The 18,960-nt window shown below is 45.8% G+C and overlaps 1 protein-coding gene across 1 annotated transcript in view; it reads right to left on the minus strand.

Moving 5' to 3' along the window:
• Nucleotides 1–18,960, minus strand: part of SRGAP3 (SLIT-ROBO Rho GTPase activating protein 3) — a 392,297-nt gene that overhangs the window by 29,251 nt on the left and 344,086 nt on the right. The window contains 4 exon segments of the mRNA XM_021071097.1: nucleotides 4,202–4,281; nucleotides 7,389–7,616; nucleotides 7,817–7,922; nucleotides 11,096–11,230. Of these exon segments, the coding sequence (XP_020926756.1) occupies nucleotides 4,202–4,281; nucleotides 7,389–7,616; nucleotides 7,817–7,922; nucleotides 11,096–11,230 (549 nt within the window).

The raw sequence follows: 18,960 nt of genomic DNA on the forward strand, positions 1-18,960 counted from the left end.
TGGCCCACTGATTACAAGGACACAGAACTGTGGCTTCATGGCCGATTTAACCTTTGAAGGGCTGGGCTCCATTCACACAGCATATTTTCAAGAGAAACAAAAATAACTGACAGATCATCTAAATGATCTTAGAGGAAAGCAGGTCAAAAATCAAAAAATCAGAGGGGAGGCTTCCAATGAACAGTTACATCAATAAAATTCACTGGACTCAGTTTCTGTTTTTGTTTTTTGCTTTTTTTTGCTTTTTAGGGCTGCGCTCAAGGCATATGGAAGTTCCCAGGTAAGGAGTCAAACTGGAGCTGCAGCTGCCAGCCTACCACAGCCACAGCACGCCAGATCTGAGCCACGTCTGAGACCTACACCACAGCTCATGGCAATGCTGGATCCTTAACCCACGGAGTGAGGCCAGGGATCAAACCCCGCATCCTCACAGATACTAGTCGGATTCATTTCCCTGCACCACAACAGAACTCCCTGGCCTCAGTTTCTTTATCAGGATCAGGAAAGATTTATACTGGATACACATCAATGAATGTTTTCTATCCACCTAGCTTTCCCAAGCAGGGCACTAAGCTTCTTCACATATGTCCCCTCATTTTAACCTAGGCCATAATTCTTTTGGTGCTCTCATTCCCATTGTATAGACAAGGAGACTAAGGCCAGAGGTTCTGTGGCTTGTCAAAGATCACATGGTCGTAAGGTCTCAGAGTCCAGTGCTCCCTTGACTGTTCCTGCAGCTCAACATTTCTGTGACTTTTTCAGCTGGAGTTGGCATGAATGTAAACATTTTGAAAATGCAAAGCATGTCCGTGACTGAGCACCCCCACCCACATCAGGGTACTGCAAGAGCCTTCAGGGAGCATCAAACAGGCACTTCCGGGGGTGTTGCCACGGGATGATTCTTTCTGCCTTTGCTATCCTCAGAAACCAGCAGCCTGAGGAAGAATTACAGAAGCAGCAGATATAAAGCTCTGGTCTGTTCCACTCTGGGGATCTATATGTCTGTGCTCTGAGTAGTAAAGGCAGCACTTTCTGGAGGGTTCTTCTCCATGGGAGTGAAGCCTGCCTGCAGTGTTTGTCCTGCGGCAGCAACCTCTGTTCTCTATCCCTCCCCCTCCTTGGTCCTGGTGCCCACAGCACCTTCCACCCTCCAGTAAGGAGCTGTGGGGAAACTCAGCGGGTACAGGGTAACCGACAGTGACATCAGCCACCCAGGAAGGTGGGCTGTAAGCATCCTCAGAAGGCACCTGACTGGCCTCCCCACAGGCCCGTCTTTCTCTACCAGCAGCAGCCCTGACAGGTCTTATTCCTGAAAAATCAGTCTATCTTGTTGGACAAGAGATGTTTTCTCCAGTGGAAAAAGAGAGTCTAAGAGCAAGCTCTAGAACAAGCAAGCACACACAGATCCAGGAAAAAACAAGCAACAGATGGTGAGAACAAGAAGGGGAGCCATTAAAAGTGATAGAGGGAGACGAAGAACTGGAGGTGGGAGGAAAAGGAGGAAAGAGAAAAGCAACCCACTGAAAACAAGCAGAAGGTGGCAGCTTTCACTTCTCAAAACAAAGGCTCTGTAGGACACTTTCCTCAGCTCAGGATGACTTCAGCCTCTAAAGATTCTGGCAGAGCTGAACATTACCCCCAGATTCACTTCCCTGCCCTGTGACCCAGCCTGATCCATCAGCTCCCTCTCAAGCCACAATGACTGGTTTTTGCCTGGATGTGTGACTGAAGGCAATGCAGTAAGACTCCATCTCAGGAGCTTTCTTGGAACCATTTTGAAAAGGAAGCTCTTTTCCTTTGGGACTTTGTGTAAAAGGATGCCGAAAGCCTGGAACTTCTAGAGACTACCACACAGGGAGATCCTACTTGAGAATGAAGCCAACACTGGGGGAAACAGAACAGCAAGATGGGGACACATTGCTGACAAAATCAACTAAGCTCCTGGATCCAGATGTACCTGAAGTCATGACTACCCTGGGACTTTCAAGTATATGATCTGAATTCCTTTTACGCTTAAGTCAGTTTGAGTTGGAGGTTCTGTGATGGGCAACTGACATAGTCCACTGGAGTGTGAAACTTAGCAGTCTTGCCTCTCTCACCAACACTCAGAGACCTCTTCTGAGTACATCCCCAGCTCTCCTGACAAAAACAGTGGCCAGCAGGGCCTGGGATTGCTCCATGAGAGAAACTCACATAAAAGAACCGCTAAATATCTTAGAGTATTGACAATAAAAACAAAAATAAACAAAGGGACCTAATCAAACTGAAAAGTTTCTGCACAGCAAAGGAAACCCTAAACAACACAAAAAGACAACCCACAGAATGGGAGAAAATCTTTGCACGTGAATCAACTGACAAGGGATTCATCTCCAAAATTATAAACACCTCCTGCAGCTCCATACCAAAAAAAAAACAACCCCATCAAAAAATGGGAAGAAGATATAAACAGACAGTTCTCCAAAGAAGACATACGGATGGCCAAAAAACACATGAAAAGATGTTCACATCACTTATTATCAGAGAAATGCAAATCAAAACTGCTGTGAGGTACCACCTTACACCAGCCAGAATGGCCATCATCCAAAAGTCTGCAAACAATAAGTGCTGGAGAGGGTGTGGAGAAAAAGGAACCCTAGTACACTGTTGGTGGGATTGTAAATTGGTGCAACTACTGTGGAAAATAGTATGGAGATTCCTCGGAAAACTAAACATAGAACTACCATTTGATCCAGCAATCCCACTCCTGGGCATCTATCCAGAGAAAACCACGACTTGCAAAGACACATGTACTCCAATGTTCACTGCAGCACTATGCACAATAGCCAAGACATGGAAACAACCTAAATGTCCATTGACAGAGGAGTGGATCCAGAAGATGTGGTACATATACACAATGGAATATAACTCAGCCTTAAAATGAATGAAATACCAGAATTTTAGCAACATGGATGGATTTAGAAATTATCATACTAAGTGAAGTCAGCCATACAATGAACACCAACATCAAATGCTTTCACTGACATGTCGCATCTGAAAAAAGGACAGACAGAACTTCTTCACAGAACAGATGCTGACTCACAGACATTGAAAGACTTATGGTCTCCGGAGGAGACAGTTTGGGGGGTGGGGGGTGTGCTTGGGTTATGGGATGGAAATCCTGTGAAATTGGATTGTTATAATCATTACACAACTACAGATGTGATAAATTCATTTGAGTAATAAAAAATTTTTTTAATTAAAAAAATTTTTAAAAGGCCCCCCACCCAAAAAAAGAACAACTAAATAATGATTTTTCAGAAGTGAAACTATCACAGGGAGAAAGGAGGCTGTGCTCAGTCAGCAAAGGACAGCATTAAGACTCTCAGGCCTAAGGCATCTTCACGTGCATGGGTCCCTTCCTCCACTCAAAAAATGTCAAAAACTATATTTCACAGCTGCATTGGTATAAGATGGATATAATAAGCTCATATTCTTTTTTTCTTATTTTAAAACATTAAAATTAAATTAAAATATTTTCATGGGTCCTAAGAGCATCGGTGGACCCTGGGCACTGTGCCTGATCTGCCTAAATGGAAGTGCTGGATACAGGCCCACATTATCCAGACTACTTTTCCACACAGTCCAGGCTCCTGAGAGATGAGCTAGATTCTCTTTTCCTTATCTAGAAGGGGTGGAAGATCTGGGGAGGCCCTCAGAGCCCAGGCTGGCCTTTCTCTCTTCACCTGCACACATTTCCCTGGGTCACCACTGTTTGGCCTCGCCTTCAGGGACCCACTGCATAGGGACACACCTGTAGTCCGGCAGTAACACTCTGCTTGGTGGGGAGCTGCTCCCAATCTGTCAGGTGACAAGACTGGGGCAACTTGAGGACCCATGCCTGGTTCATTGATGTGCCCCACATCCTAGCACAGGCCAGGCACAGAACAGACCCCAGGGCGGGAGGGATGGAGGACCAAGCCTGCTTCCTACCTAGTAAACTCTGGTCACTTAGGATCTGCACACAGGCCAGGCAGGACACAGGAGGGGAGGAGGCAGGCCGGGCTGGGATACTGTGAACTGGATGTCTTTCTGGGCCCTTGTCTGCTCTAGAGGATGAAAAGCTGACTTGCAAAGCTGGAGGGGGCAGCCCATGGGTGGGAAGGCATGAGTCATCATGAGAGGCCCCCAGATGCATTCCTTGCCCTGATTTCCCCTCACTCACCTTCATCACTGGTGTGAGGCTCGGTGCCATTGTCGTGGTCCACTTCATCAATGGTCCCTGGCTCACTGTGTGGACTGTCGCTGCAAGGAAACACAGGGAGCACACTCTTGGGGACTCTGTATCCTCACACTGCCTCAGCCTCCCTCCCTCTGGCGTTGGCCTGCCCACCTCTGGGCCTTGACCCACTTCAGCCCATCTTTTCCATCTGACCACCTACAGTCCTTCTAACAGAAAATAACTCCTGGCCCCCTTGCCCATCAGGAAGAGTCTGTGAATAATACCCCACACCCATCCCCCCACTGCCCCCAGCACTGGCATTTGCTCGCCATCTTCTTGGTAAAGACTCTCAATGCCTAACTGTTCTGCAAGATCTAGAAGGCAGCAAACCCTGGCATTTATCTTTGGAATGACCATGGGTCAGAAGAGAAAGGAACTTGGGAAGTACTGAGAGTCATCCATGTGGCCTGGCTCCCTGTCTTACGGCAGAGGCGACGCACTCAGTGAAATAGGTAAAGCTTCTAAGGAAAGGGGTCCTCAGGACTGCCTCGTGGTGCCATGTGCAAAGTCCACATCAGCCAGGCAGGGAGCAGGATGGCAACCACCATGGGCTTGGGGGTAGAGTGGCTCAGGCCCATCAAATTCAACCATTAACACACTGGGATAATTTCACCAGCTGCTGCCCCCTCACTGGATTATAAGATTCTTGAGGCCACGGTTCATTCACATGGTCAGCGGTCAGTTGTGTTTTCCAGCCACTGACCGAATATGAATACATTCCAAACACCATGCTAGGTAGCAGGGATGCATTGATGGGTAGCATGGACACAGACCCTGTCCTCACAGACCAGAATTAAAACTTGCAAGTTCAAATGTGTTATGTAGGAAAAAATTTGCAGAGCAGAGTCAAGAATAGCAGAAGGCACCTACATAGAGTGATCAGGGAAGGCTTCTTGGAGGAGGTGACATTTATAATACCACTTAAAGGAATACAGACTTTAGTATAAAAATTCTCCTGGATAAGGCCCAGACTCTGTACAGTGTCTTAGGCCTTTTCATAACCTGGCTCCTGCTGGCCTATGGGGCCTCCTCCCTCACCATCCCCCTGTCACACACAACAGCACATACAAAAACACTTTTCATTCTATTGCAAGCTCCAGGTCTTGCTCATTCTTTGTCCACTTTCACCTGGATAACCGCAGTTCATCCCACAGACCTCAGTCAAGTCACTCTTTCTTCCTTTCCTGACCTCCTGACACTGGCTCCAGGGCCCTTCCTTCTGGAACTGCCTGTCTCCTCCTCTCTGTGTCAGGGGTTAATTCTGATTGGGTTACACCCCTGCCCCTAGCCCAGGGCCTGGCCCAGGACAGATGCTCAGCAACCATTTGGTGAATGGATAGATGATGTCACTGTGATGAGACCCTCAGTCAAATCCCCCTTTTCGGCTTTGAAAACTCCTCCTAAATTACGAAGTAATTAATAGTTTTCCTTTCCATGGGGCTCACATGGGATTAAGAAAAGTGTGGTTATTGTATATAGTGTTTTGACGAGTACGCTAAGATCTGTAGGTGCCTTTCCTAAGCACTCACTGTATATATATAGCAGCAAGAAAACTGGTAATGGGCTGAAAAAAACCGGTAAAACTTAAAAGCTTCTCTTTGTCTAGAAAGCATACTTGCTGGCTGTTGAATGTTTCTGTTACAGAAAAGAGACAGACCTGCTCCCAGTGCCTCAAATGAGATTAGAGAGCCTGTGGCCTGCTGTTTCTATGCAGGAAAGTGTTGCAGAGAAACAAAGAGGCTTGAACATTTCCCTTCTTTGAAGCAGCTGCCCAAATATTCCCACAGGAGTCAAGCAAGGCCAGGTCCAGGACCACTTTAACAATCAAAAGACAAGCACCCCTGTAGGCACCAGGCTGAAAGCAGTGTAGGCAATACCTAAATATATAGCTGTGTGTTGTCCTGGATTAGAAAAAAAGAGAGTAGGAACCCTTTGGTCTCTGTCAGCTGGTGTTCAGAATTTTCTATCTTCACTTCACCTACAAAAAATGTCCTATTTTCACCACATTTGAAGGTCTTAGACCAGAGAAGGCAGTCAGCCCTGAGTTTGATAAGATTCTTAAATATTCTGCCCAAGACCCAGTGTGGCACCAGGCAGAGAAAGGTGCCAAATTAGCCACTGTCAGCTTGGTGTGGTGCTCTCAGAAAAAGGGAGCAAACTTTGCTGATAACTCCTGGGTGGGAGGGGACAAAGGTGGGAAGTGTTATTCTCAGTTCAAGAATTGAGGTGGGGGAGTTTCTGTTGTGGCTCAACAGTAACGAATCCGACTAGTATCCTTGAGGATGCAGATTCGATCCCTGGCCTCACTCAGTGGGTTAAGGATCCAGCATTGCTGTGAGCTGTGGCATAGGTCACAGATGCATCTCGGATCTGGTGTTGCTGTGGCTGTGGCTGTGGCTATGACGGGCATCTGTAGCTCTGAAGTGATCCCTGGCCTGGGAACTTAGATTTGCTGCACCTGAGACCCTAAAAACAAAGCAAAACAAACAAACAAAAAAGAGTTGAGGTGGGGATTATCCACCCCGGCTGCCTGAGATGGACTTGCAATTCATCTGGTCAGCCACAGCATTCAACAACATTACATCTCCTAACCAATGTGATTAGTTTATAAGAACCAAGCCTCAGGAGGAAACATAATTCTTGAGCTTGTGTTAAAACATTTGGGAAGGAGAAGTTCTTTTTCCACTGGGGATGCTGAAAGGATGGGCTCTAAACTAGAGTTACCAGATACCTTGTTGAAACTACCAGGGAAGAGGCTGCCTGAGAATGAAGCCAATGCAGAAGAAAGCAGAGCTAGGGGCTGGGAATTGCAGGGCTGATTCTCGATGATACAAGTTGAACCCCTGGATCCAGCTGTACCTGAGGCCATAATCCCAGACTTTTTAGTTAAAGTAAATTCCTATTTGGCTTAAGCCAGTTTGAGCTGTATTTCTGTTCCTTATAAACCAAAAGAGTCTTGACTGATGCAACCTATCCCTCATATAAGGCTGCCTTGAAGCTCAAATGGGAAAATGTATATGGGAGTACAGATAAAAAAGCAGTAAGAAAATCAAAGAGTTTCTCACCATTCTAGTTCCACAGCAACAATAACAATGATGATGATAATAATATTAAGAGAATGGAATCTTACCAATATTCTTCCCCTCCAGCCATGCATTTTTCATACACAGGTCCCTCTAGCTCCCGGGGGCTGGGGAAGATGGCTTCATGATGGATGATGATGGTTTTGATGACTTCATTGACGTGTGCCTGGCAGGACACAGGGTCTTGCCCATCAGGGATGTGCATGAGGGTGGGCCCGAAGCAGATGGCCAGGTTGTACGGGTCCATCATGTTCTCGTCGCTATACTGAGAGAGGCTGCGAGAGAGGAGTATCACAGGTCACCAGGGCAAGGTGAATCCTCCCCCATGGTTTCTTTCTTTTGGAGGTTCTACTCAAGTTCAGAAGGGTTCCATGTTCTGTTTTAAGAACAACTGCACCTGCGAAAGCCTCAGAATACCCCCTCCCAAAGGGGGTCAGGGCTGAGTCCATGGGGACCCCCTGGCAAGGCAACTCACTGATTGAGGAAAGCGAAGAGGTATCTCATGACCACGATGACCACGCGGGGCAGGGTGATGAGGATCTGTTGGATCTGGTGCACCCTCTCAGCTGGGTTCTCCAGTTCTGTAATATAAAGGGGCTTTTCAGGGTGCCTTTCATCCTCAGAGAGCCAGGTAGCGGACATCTGTGAGTCCCACAGGTAAGATCAGCCCACGTGGTTCAGAGAGAGGCAGTTCTACTCTCAGTTCCAGGCGCTGACATGTGACCCTGACCTGGCCAATCAGAGCACTTTATTCTCCAGGCCACAGGCCTGGGCCCAGGGAAGGCTCTGTGGCTTAATCAGAACCTACTGGGGTTGATCCTTGGGACTTCACTGAAGAAACCTAGACAGAAGTTCCTTATTGAAACTGGGTAGCAGAGCACTGGGGGCTCCCAGGAAAGAATATCCTGCCTGGGAGTGAAGTCAGTCCAGAGATGGAGGGGAGAGATTCCTGCAGATGTCATGTGAGTGCTGGGTCTGGCAGGGCCTAAACTTTTAGGGGTGTGAGCCAATACCTTCCCTTTTATGGGTTAAGTCACCGTAAGGTGAGTTTCTGTCACCTGCAATCTGCAAGTCCTGACAAATACAGGCAGGGACCATGCTTTATTAAACTGTTTATAAACACTAGCTGCAGTACAGGCCTGGCTCACGAAATGAATGCTGACTAAATAACCACCTCTCAAGATATATGTTGGTCAACGAGCCTGGCTGATGCTTAGGATTTCATCTCTGACCCTGTTTTCAGGTCAGCCCTAGAGAGACAGACATTGGTATTTTTATTTGTCAGGCCAGGGAGGGGGGCAACAAAGTGGGTTTGCAAAGGAGAAAAAAGTGCTTTGTGGGCTTTTCTCTGTAGATAGGGAAGGCTCGTGCTACGAGTGAGCTATCAAAGTTTCAATGATTATCTGGCTAATGTATAAACCCATATCAGTTTCTTTCTCAGAGAAAAACATGTTTTCCTCATGCAACAAGCCCTCCCCTCTCTAGCCTTCACATTCCATCACCATGTTCCCTTGAAAATACACCCCTCCCAAAAAAAAACCACAATTTACACTCTTTCTCCTCTGTATCCAAGGCCCTCTATGATGGGGCTTGAACCAACCTTGCCTGCCTCATCTCCCAGCTGCTGCCTCTTCTCAAAGTATCTGAAGATGACTTAGAACCACATTTCTCAGATGAAGTGGGAGTGTACCTCTGGAGCACTTGCCAATACATGAGACATTTTCTGGGGCTGTCACAGTGCCTGGAGGGTGCATTTGGGATTCAGGGCCCAAGATGCTAAGTGTCCTGAATGTGTGGATGCACAACAAGGGACAGTTCTACCCAAAATCCAGTAGTGCACCGTGAAGAAAGTGTGCCAGGGCCCCTTACACAGAAGCTCTCCAGCCCTGGGTCTTCACAGGTGACCTCTCTTCTATGCCTGGTATACTCCAGCCTACCATCAAGATCTGCCTCTAGGAAGCCTCACCTCAGTCTCCATTCAGAGTTGAAGGCTCTTGCACACCTGTCAAGTCTATTGCCCCTCATCCAGCCTCCTCCATGTCCTCAGCTTTAGTCACAGTGCCTAGACCACCTCTGCCACCATTTATTAATAAGGAGACTTTACCTTACTCTGTAAATGAGAATCCAGGATCACTTGCCATATTAGAAGGTAACATAAGAACAGATACAATGAAAGCAAAACAAAGCTACCAAATTATAGGTGGACATTGTTTTATACAAAAGTTTCTGAGACTGAGGCCCAGCTCTCTCTGTTTAGAAGGAATATGGATGTGGATGGGTCCTTAATGTAACCAGAGGCTTGGGGAGGGAACTGAGGAGGGATCTGCTCGCTCATACTATGATCCAAGGTATACAATGCCATGACCTTGTACCAGAGACTGAACAGCTTGTCCAATCAGGGCCCTGCTCAGCAACTGGGCTATTGGAGCTTCTGGAAACACTAGCTGAGCAAGTGACATGGGGCTGAGATAGGTTTGGGCCTGTGTGGCCTGGAATTTCTGGGAAGTGATTTGGAGCCTGAAGTGGATCCAGAAAGACAAGCAGGAAGCAGTGGAGGGCAGAAGGACGGTGGAGGTGGTCTCTCACATAAGGCAAATAAGAAGGTTCAACCCTCCCTTGGTTGTCGTCACCTCCTGGGGCATTTTCCCAGCTGCAAATATCTCTCAGAACATTGTGAGAAGCAGCCCTAGTGAAACTGTGTGTGGGGAAACTTTTCTGTAAATCAAACCAAAGAGTGTGTATTTGTTTGTTTTGTCTTTTTAAGGCCACATCCATGGCATATAAATTCTTAGGCTCGGGATTGAATAGGAGTTGTAGCCGCTGGCCTATGCCACAGCCAAAGCAATGGCAACAAGTTGCATCTGTGATCTACACCAGCGCTCACAGCAATGCCAGATTCATAACCCACTGAGGGAGGCCAGGGATCGAACCCACATCCTCATGGATATCGGTTGGGTATCGCCGAGCCACGACAGGAACTCCAAGAGTTTATTTTTTTTTTTAAAAAAAAGGCTTAGTTTTCCAAAAGGCTAACATTCTAATATTCTAAGATTAAAAGTTTATTTTTAAAAACATTCCCAAAAAGTTGCATTGGATTTTGGCATCTTACAGTCAAAGTGCCTTTACTTCAGCCCCTAGATTGGGCTCCTACCTTTTCTACAGAAGCACAAGCCAAGAAGGACTCTGATGGCTAGCAACATCATAGGAAGTCCCCAGTCAAATTATTTGCATCATTTCCCTCATCTGCATGTTGCTGACCTCACTCCCCCATTTTCCATGGCTCCCCATTATCTAAGAGGGAAAGCGCTGGAGTCCTGGCAAGGCAATCATGGTCTTCCCTTTCCTGCTCCATTTAACCCTTCCAGCCTCTTACACCATGTTCTGGCTGTGACACCCTCCTGCTGGTCCCACTGATCTGTGTGTCCCAGCTCTTCCCAGGATTCCTGAGTCTACTCCTCCAGGAAGACTCTACTCACATCATTGTCCCTCAGATGTGATCTGAGAAACCAAGCCTCCCTCTGCCTCTTCTTTTCTGAGCTCCTCCTATACCGAGGTGTACCAGGCCAAATAGCCCTTCTATCATAAATCATAAACCATACATTTCCACAACGAAGTTTTAAGTTTGAGGAGGACAAGAGCTGTACAGCTTCTTTCACGTATCCCCTTCTGTGTGCCTAGCACCGTGATGAGCCTGGAGTGCAACTTCAATAAAGATTTGTCAAGGAATTGATCATTCCACCTGGGAAATACTTACTAATAGTGGATATCAAATCTTGAAACCTTTCCTTAGGAAAGAGTGGGTTTTCCAGTCCTCGGAAATACAGTTTTAGAACACCAGCGACTGAATTGATGTCTCGTTCATTTTGATCATCTACAAGGGGGTCTTCGCCTAAGAGGAAACAGGAGATGATGATTCAGCTTGGCAAGGAATGTACAGATGGCAGAGGAGGTGACGTGGCCAGCCCTGAACTGGAGGACAAGCAGATGTGACAGCCTCCCCAATAGAGCAAGCTCAGCGTTCTCCCTGCAAGTGAGTTTGAAACTATTCAAATCTATAGAAATGCTATAAAATTAAAATAATGAATATCCATCACCCTTCACTTACACTCTTGCCATATTTGCTTTCTCTTTCTCCGCTTAAGTTTATTATTGCTCAATTATTTGGAGTATTTTGTAGAATTACAACACTCCACTGCTAAATATTTCAACACATTTCTCCTGAGCATAAGGATATTCCCCTATCTAACCACACAATGTTGTGACACCTAAGAAAATGAACGAGAGTGCCAAACTACCACCTCATGTACAGACTACACTCAAACATTCCCAATGGCCCCATATCTTTCATAGACTTTTTCAAAAGTGAAGATCTACTTAATGTTCACACAATTCATTCAGTTGTTACACTTCTTTAGTCTTTTGAAGGTAAAACAGACCCGCAAAATTTTCACTGTTTGCTTTTCATAATACTGACTTTTTTGAAGAGTTCAGGCCAACTGCCTTATAGAATGCCTCACATTCTAGATTTGTCTGATTATTTCCTCATGATTACAGCCAGGTTAAATATTCTGGGCAAGAATACTACATGGGAGATGTGTGACCACTGTATTAAGATGGTGGTCTTCAGATTTCTGCATTGTAAAAGTATTTTTCTCCTTTGTAATAGTAAGTGCAAAATATAAAATGTTTTTGTAAAAAATAAGTGATCTATGTGCAAATCACCATGCTCAATGTATTTTACACAGTTCTTTGAGCATCCAATGATAATTTTTGCCCAAGTCAATTATTACTCTGGGTTGCAATGAAATGGTGATTTTGTGATTCTGTCATTCTATCTAAAATTATTAGCTGGCATTGTTCCATAAAGGAGAGCTTTCCCATGTTCTCTTCACCTTCCTCTTATTTTTGAGCATTTTATAGACTTGTTTTTGTAATTTTTAATTCAGTGTGTTAGTCCACTACACTACTCTTCACTGGGATACTCAGACTGTTCCCAAATTTGGTAAGGGAGAGTCCTTTCTTATGTCCTTTTGATGTGATCTCTATTGAATACTTCCTTGCTTTCTGGCATAAAAGATGTCCCTGAATCACCTTGTACTTTCCCTGATCCCGATCTGGAATCAAACATTTCTCCAAGGAGCTCTGCTTGCTTTTTGTAGGGAGTGGTATTTAGAAACCAAGCTCTAGGTTCTAGGTGTGCCCACTGCTACAGGAGTGTCGTAAAGAGCTTCTAAGGCTCTTTCAGTAGATAGAGCTAGAATATACATACACACATTTTTTCAAAGTTCATACTAATATTTCCAATTCATGATATAAGGTTTTCTTTACCTTCATTTAATTTGTTTTGCATTTCGTATTTCTTACAGTGAAAATCTTGTTTTGAATAACATTAACAAGAAATATTTTAATGTATCCGCCTTATCCTACAATATACATAACATAGTTTCAGATTTTTAACTGCAATACTACCACTAACAGTAAACCTACCACATAAAATTTAAGATTTACTCATAGGGCTTTTATTTTTGTTTTTTAAGTGCTCAAAACAAATATATCCCACTAAAGATATATAATCAAAAGACAGAAAACAGATCAGTGTTTGCCTGGGGCTGGGGGCTGAGGTGTAAGGGGTGTAGAGAGTGACTACAAATGGGTACAAGTTTCCTTTAAATGATGATGAAAAATTTCTGAAATTAGATTATGGCGATAACGCACAACTCTATAAATATACTAGAAAATACTGAAATTTATACTTTAAAAATGCAAAAGCCTTATGGTGTGTAACTCAACAGAGCTGTTAAAAAAAATACATGACCAGAGCACATGTTGAAAAGAGACTCTTGGAGTCCCCGTCATGGCTCAGTGGTAACACACATGACTGGTATCCGTGAGGACAGCGGTTCAATCCCTGGCCTCTCTCAGTGGGTTAAGGATCTGGTGTTGCCGTGAGCTGTGGTATAAGTCACAGATTTGGCTCAGATCTGGCGTTGCTGTGGCTGAGGCATAGGCTGGCAGCTGCAGCTCCAATTCAACCCCTAGCCTGGGAACTTCCATATACCGTGGGTGCAGCCCTAAAATGACAAAAAAAAAAAAGAAAAGAAAAGAAAGAAAGAAAGAAAAGTTACTCTCTGTGTGGTCATCAGTCTGGTAATACAGCTTAATTGTTTCTATTTATGTTCAAGTTTAGAGATTTTACTTTTTTAGAAATCCTTTTTAAAAAAACTTGCTACTTGGAGTTCCCAGTGTGGTGCAATGGGTTAATAAGCTGACTGCCACAGCCTGGATCTCTGCAGGGGCACAGGTTCAATGACCCACCAAGTGCAGTGGGTTAAAGGATCTGGTGTTACTGCAGCTATGGCATAGGTCACAGATGTGGTTCAGACTCAATCCCTGGTCCAGGAACTTCCATATGCCACAGGTGTGGCCATAACGAAATTGCTGTTTTGAAAATATAAAGCATCCACGTGGTCCAAGAGTTAAAACCAGATAAAAAGTTGTTTACAATCCTTCTCCCCGCTACACCTTTCGTTCAACCATTTTCATTTAGTCTCTGGTTTGTCCTGCTGTCTTTTTGCAAAAGTAAGCAAACACATATATGCAAATTTTTTATGTTCCCTTATATCTTAAACAAAATATAAGTCACATACTCTACTACTACACATACCTGTTTCTTCTCTTAATAGTAAATCCTGGAAAGCCCTTTATGTCAGTTCATAGCTCTTCCTCATCTTTTTTTTTTTTTTTTTAATGGTTGCAAAGTGCTCTATTTCATGGATAGACTATAATTTAGTCAACCACTCTCCTATGGATTGATATTCCAATCTTTTGCTGTTACAAATATTGCCACAACAAGTAACCTTGTACATGTGTTTGGTATCTGTGGAGGTGGGTCTCTGTGATAGGTCCCTAGAAGCAGAATTGCTGGATAAATAGTTGTGTAGTTTCACAGATAAAGCCAAATTCTCCTCCACTGGGGCTGCACCATTTTCTCCTCCTACCGGAAACACAGGAGAAGGCTGCTTTTCCACAGCCCTGCCATGGGATGTTGTTAAACTTTTGTATTTTTGCCAATTGCACAAGGAGAAATATCTCAGGAGAGCAGCACTTTCCAGTTTAACAGGAGCTGCTGAGCTAGTTGACCACCAGGCGATGGGAAAGGAAGCAGGAGCAATCGACACCTCCCTGAAGGTGCTGGGAAAGGTCTGTTTAACTCTTCCTCCTCCTCCCAGAACAGCCCAGAGCAATCTAAGACTGGCAAGCAATGAAGAGCAGAACTGGAAATTCACATTTGGATCTCTATACTCCACCTCGCCTCCGTGGGAAGAGAATGAATGTCACTGCCAGGGCCTCTGCCAGCCCCAACATGATTTAGTGCAAATTAGAGAAAGCGCGCCCCCTCTTCCTTCCTGAACCAGGGCTTGTGGCTTCCAGGGCATGAGCCAGATTTCAGCTCCTTCATGGCCAAGTACCCTTGTGCAGTGCTCAGCCTAAGCAACCAAGTGTATCATCCCAGGCACTGGTGTTCCGTAGGTCAACTCTCAGGTATTCCCACAGGAGGAGATGAGAATGTTTCCCCCACAAGACTTTCTCAGGGAGAAAGAAAAGAGAAAACATTAAAAAATTATTGCCTACGCTAATGTAGCACTTTTCAAGTGAGAAGTGCATGTGATCTCTCTTAATCCTGACAAAAGCACTGCAGAGCAGCAAGGGAGGCATGGTTCTAGCACCACCACTCTCTCTCAGCGAGGAAGCTTGAGGCCCCAACACATGAAACAACTTGCCCACATAGTCAAAACCAGACGCCAGGTCTTGTGATGCATCTATCTGTGGTTTCAGTTCTATCTGACTGCCTGTTTGCATGCCTGCCTATCTCATCTATCTCTCTATATCTCTCTCTATTATCTTTCTATCTTCCTTTCTTCTCTCCCTTCTTCCTTTACAGCAGAATCCCAACCTTTCTTTTTCAAGAAACAAGTTCCCATGGATACTCAACATCTAGAGCAAAGCTATCTTAGTTGACTTTAGAGAGAGGTACAAGCCCTACCTCCTCATCTTCCCTCTCTCCCAGTAGCAGCCCTGACATCTCTCTGGAGGACCATGAGAGTTCAAAAACTCTGCATTATATCAAGCTGTTTCCCTATTGTACCACACATTACTCTTGTGGTCTCATGATCCAAAAGCACATGGATTTTTTTCACCTTCTGTATGTGCTCCCCTTATTAAGCATGGTTACCATATTGGTCTTACACCCCCCATCCCCCACCCCCAGCCCCATATTCATTCTTGTTCTCCCTCCCAGAAGGCACTCCATCCATAAAAGGAGCCATGCAAACATTCCTTCCTCCTAGTCCAGGCTTTTGGCTCTCTGAAATGCTAGCCAATTTGGGCTCCAGAAGTGAATGGAATTCCAGAGCTCAAGATGAGCAGAAAAAAGTAGAATGATGGCTTCCTCCAGGAGGAAGAGAAGAGATAAAATTCTAGGCAAGTCTGAGAGAAGGCTGTATTTCCACTATGCTAGCTACTGTCCTGGGAGAGGTAGAATCATTACCAAACAGCTCTGCCTGCAGCCTGCTCTCAGCTGGTTGCCTGGCACTGCCAAAGGACTGAAGGCAGGGCTGTACTCAGGGCAGAGTGTGAACACACAGTGTGCACTTCTGGCTCTAGGGGAACATGCATATGGATGGGCCAGAGCAGGAAGCCTGCACGTGGTCCCTCAAGGGCAGGTCTCTGTACCATGATCCTGCCAGCTCTGCAATATGACAACCCCTTCCAGTATCTCCTGGCAACACTCCTTCTGGGATATGAAACAGATCTCAGAAAGGCCAGGTCCAGAGTCCAGAATGTTTCAGCCCCTACATGCCATGACTTCAGCCCCAAATCCAAACCCCATCTTCATCTGTGAAAGGCAAAAGGGCCACTGACTCCCTTTCCAGGCACCCTTCCATATAAGGAGAGACCATAGGCAACTCTTCCACCTTTCCATACAAAGAGGACAGGGGATTGGCTTGTGGGGGAAAAGAGAGGCAGAACACTAGCCTAGGAGACAACAGTGACCCATGGCTCTCTCCACAGCACAGCCACTGATTCCTGCCTTTTCATGGTGCTTTCGTTTTCACTCAAAATGTGAGTGGTGAATTTAAGATGTATTGACAGCAAAATATAATAATAATAATAATAATAATATCAACTTAAACCATGGTTGACTAATATCAGAGAAAGAAAGTGGGTTTAGGAATAATAAGCCAAGAATGGATTTCCAACATGTAATTTTTCAGAAGCTTAAGGAAAAGAGATCTGTGCTCCTCTCAACAGCCTTATGCAAGGAATTTAGGCAAGAACTTCCCCCAGAGAGAGAAGGAAGGGGGCCAAGGAAGAAAAGACCCACATCTTTTTGAACAAGTGGCAAAGGACAGGCACCCTATAGAGATTAAAAGGTTTAAAACTTTAAAAGTAAAAGGAAGAAAGGAAAAACACACGATGTATTGGTTTAAAGAGAAAGTTCTGTCACAAGTTAGAGCACAGGGGCCATGAAGAGTGGGTTCAGGTCCCCTGGATGCTGGGGGCTGTGGAGGATGCACAGAGAGCCTGGGAGAAGCAAGCCAGTTTCAGGAGTTGGGGGAGAAGGTCCTCTGAGGGTCAGCCAGTCAGGAGCCCAGACCCAGGGCAGTTGGGTGGTGAACATCAAGAAGAAGAAAGTAATGAGGGTGAAATCTGGGCACTAGCCCAGAGAAGCCAGAACAGGCTTTTCTAAAAGAGACATCCCAGTAACCCTTCTTCTAGAATAATCCATGCTTCCTTGTAGGCTCGGGTGGAGCAGAAGGATGAGGCTGGCAAGAGAAAGAGATTCCTTCTGGAAAGAGAGTAAGAGGGAGAGGAGCATACGTGAGGCAAAGAAAAAGCAGAGACAGTATCTGCAGCTGAGTTCTGGGTCGGGTGATCCTCTCGGTCCAAGGCTTGTCACATCAGAGAATTCTAATGTGCACATCACTCCTGCAAGCACTCAAGCAAGTGACAGAAGGTGCTGACCTTAGAAATCACGTCAGGAAGGGAAGAAAGCAGCCCACTGAGGTGGGGCTCATGCCTGGCTGCTGGGACAACAAGGGTACTTAGAAGACAAGGGCAAGGGAGAAAATACAGGGGCCTTGGGGGGGCAGTCCTGAGGCTGGTGGGGAGTGGGATTACCCATGAGATACAAGGAACTCTGTATAAAGGGATATGTCCAGAAGGATGGAACCAGCAAAAGGTCCAGATCATGGCTCTGTTCCCCTACAATGAATACGGCAGCAGGGGTGTTAGGGAGTTGGGGGAAGTGAAGACACAAAACCCTGGCTGGCTGCCAGGCTGCCACTAGCTCAGGAAAATGATGGACGACAATTCCATCATGGATGCTGACAGGGCTGCGGGGTGGAGGGAAGATACTGCTCACTTTGCGGGCTTTGCACATGCTTTTCCTTGGTCTAGAACACCCTTTCCTTGCTTCCCCTGACTCTTACTCTTCAGGCCTCAGTTTAGGCATTTCCTCTCCCAGGAAGCCTTCCCAAGCTTTGCTATTGTGCCCTCCTTCCACCCAAGCTGGGCTAGGGGCTTCTGTGCTACCCAGTGCTTACTCCATCCTGCACTGATTGCATGTCTGTTTTCTAAGCGGTTCCCTGTTGGCAGTGACTTGTTTTTTGTTCTTGTCATATTTCCAGGCCCTAGTCTCTTACCAAGCATAGTACAGGGCTCAGCGCAGGCTTGCTGAATAAATGCATGAGTAGGAGCTTGAGGCAGGGCAATTCTGGGGCCCTCTCAACATTCTAAGTGCCTAGGATTCTGGAGAGGACTCCAAAACCTAAGCTCCTCAGGACCCTAGGAGGCCACTGAGAGACACATCCAGCCAAATCTTGGTTCCAAGCCAAAGTGTCTAGGGCTGCAAAGCTCTGTGCTGGGGGCTACAGTGGTGACCGTCTGGGACTGACAGGATGCTCCCTCCATGGGCCAGCTACATCTCCCGATGAAAGTGGGAGGGCAGGGAGGATGAGCCTGCTCAGGGGGCAGGTGCTCCAGTGGTGGCCTGGCAATGAGTTGGGAGAATTCTAGGGCTGGAATCCCGGAGAGAGGCTTGCCCAGAGCACCACCAAAAGGGACAAACTGTACACCTTCCAAGGCTATTAGGAGGATCATGTAGAATGGTGAGAAATGCTTTGTAAATTTGGATGGGATGTACTGTGGGGAAATGGGTTTGGAATTGGGGTCCTCAAACCAAACTTAACATCTAAGCACTCAGAGAAGAAGATAGTAAATCAGAGTGGAGGGTAACTCTGGAGATGTGACGCTTCCAGGTGCTGTTAAGTAAGCTAAGCAACATCTTGGGTGCCCACATACCAACCCGCTCTTCCTCATGAGATAAGCTTCATTCAATAAACAGGGAGCATGATGTCGGAAAATGTTTCCTTGACTGAAAATGCATAGTTCCGCTGTAGCAGTGAGACAAACACTGGTATAAAAATGCAGAGGTATAGGAAGAACCAAGCTTTTCCTGATCCTAGTAAGTCCTTACTTTGCATGGACACTGTCACTAGCCATCTGTCCCCATCAGGGATCTGAGGCCAAGGGAGGCAAGACCAAATAAGCTGCATT

Source organism: Sus scrofa, chromosome 13 (genome assembly GCF_000003025.6).
Source record: "Sus scrofa isolate TJ Tabasco breed Duroc chromosome 13, Sscrofa11.1, whole genome shotgun sequence".
In the NCBI taxonomy this organism is placed as follows: domain Eukaryota; kingdom Metazoa; phylum Chordata; class Mammalia; order Artiodactyla; family Suidae; genus Sus; species Sus scrofa.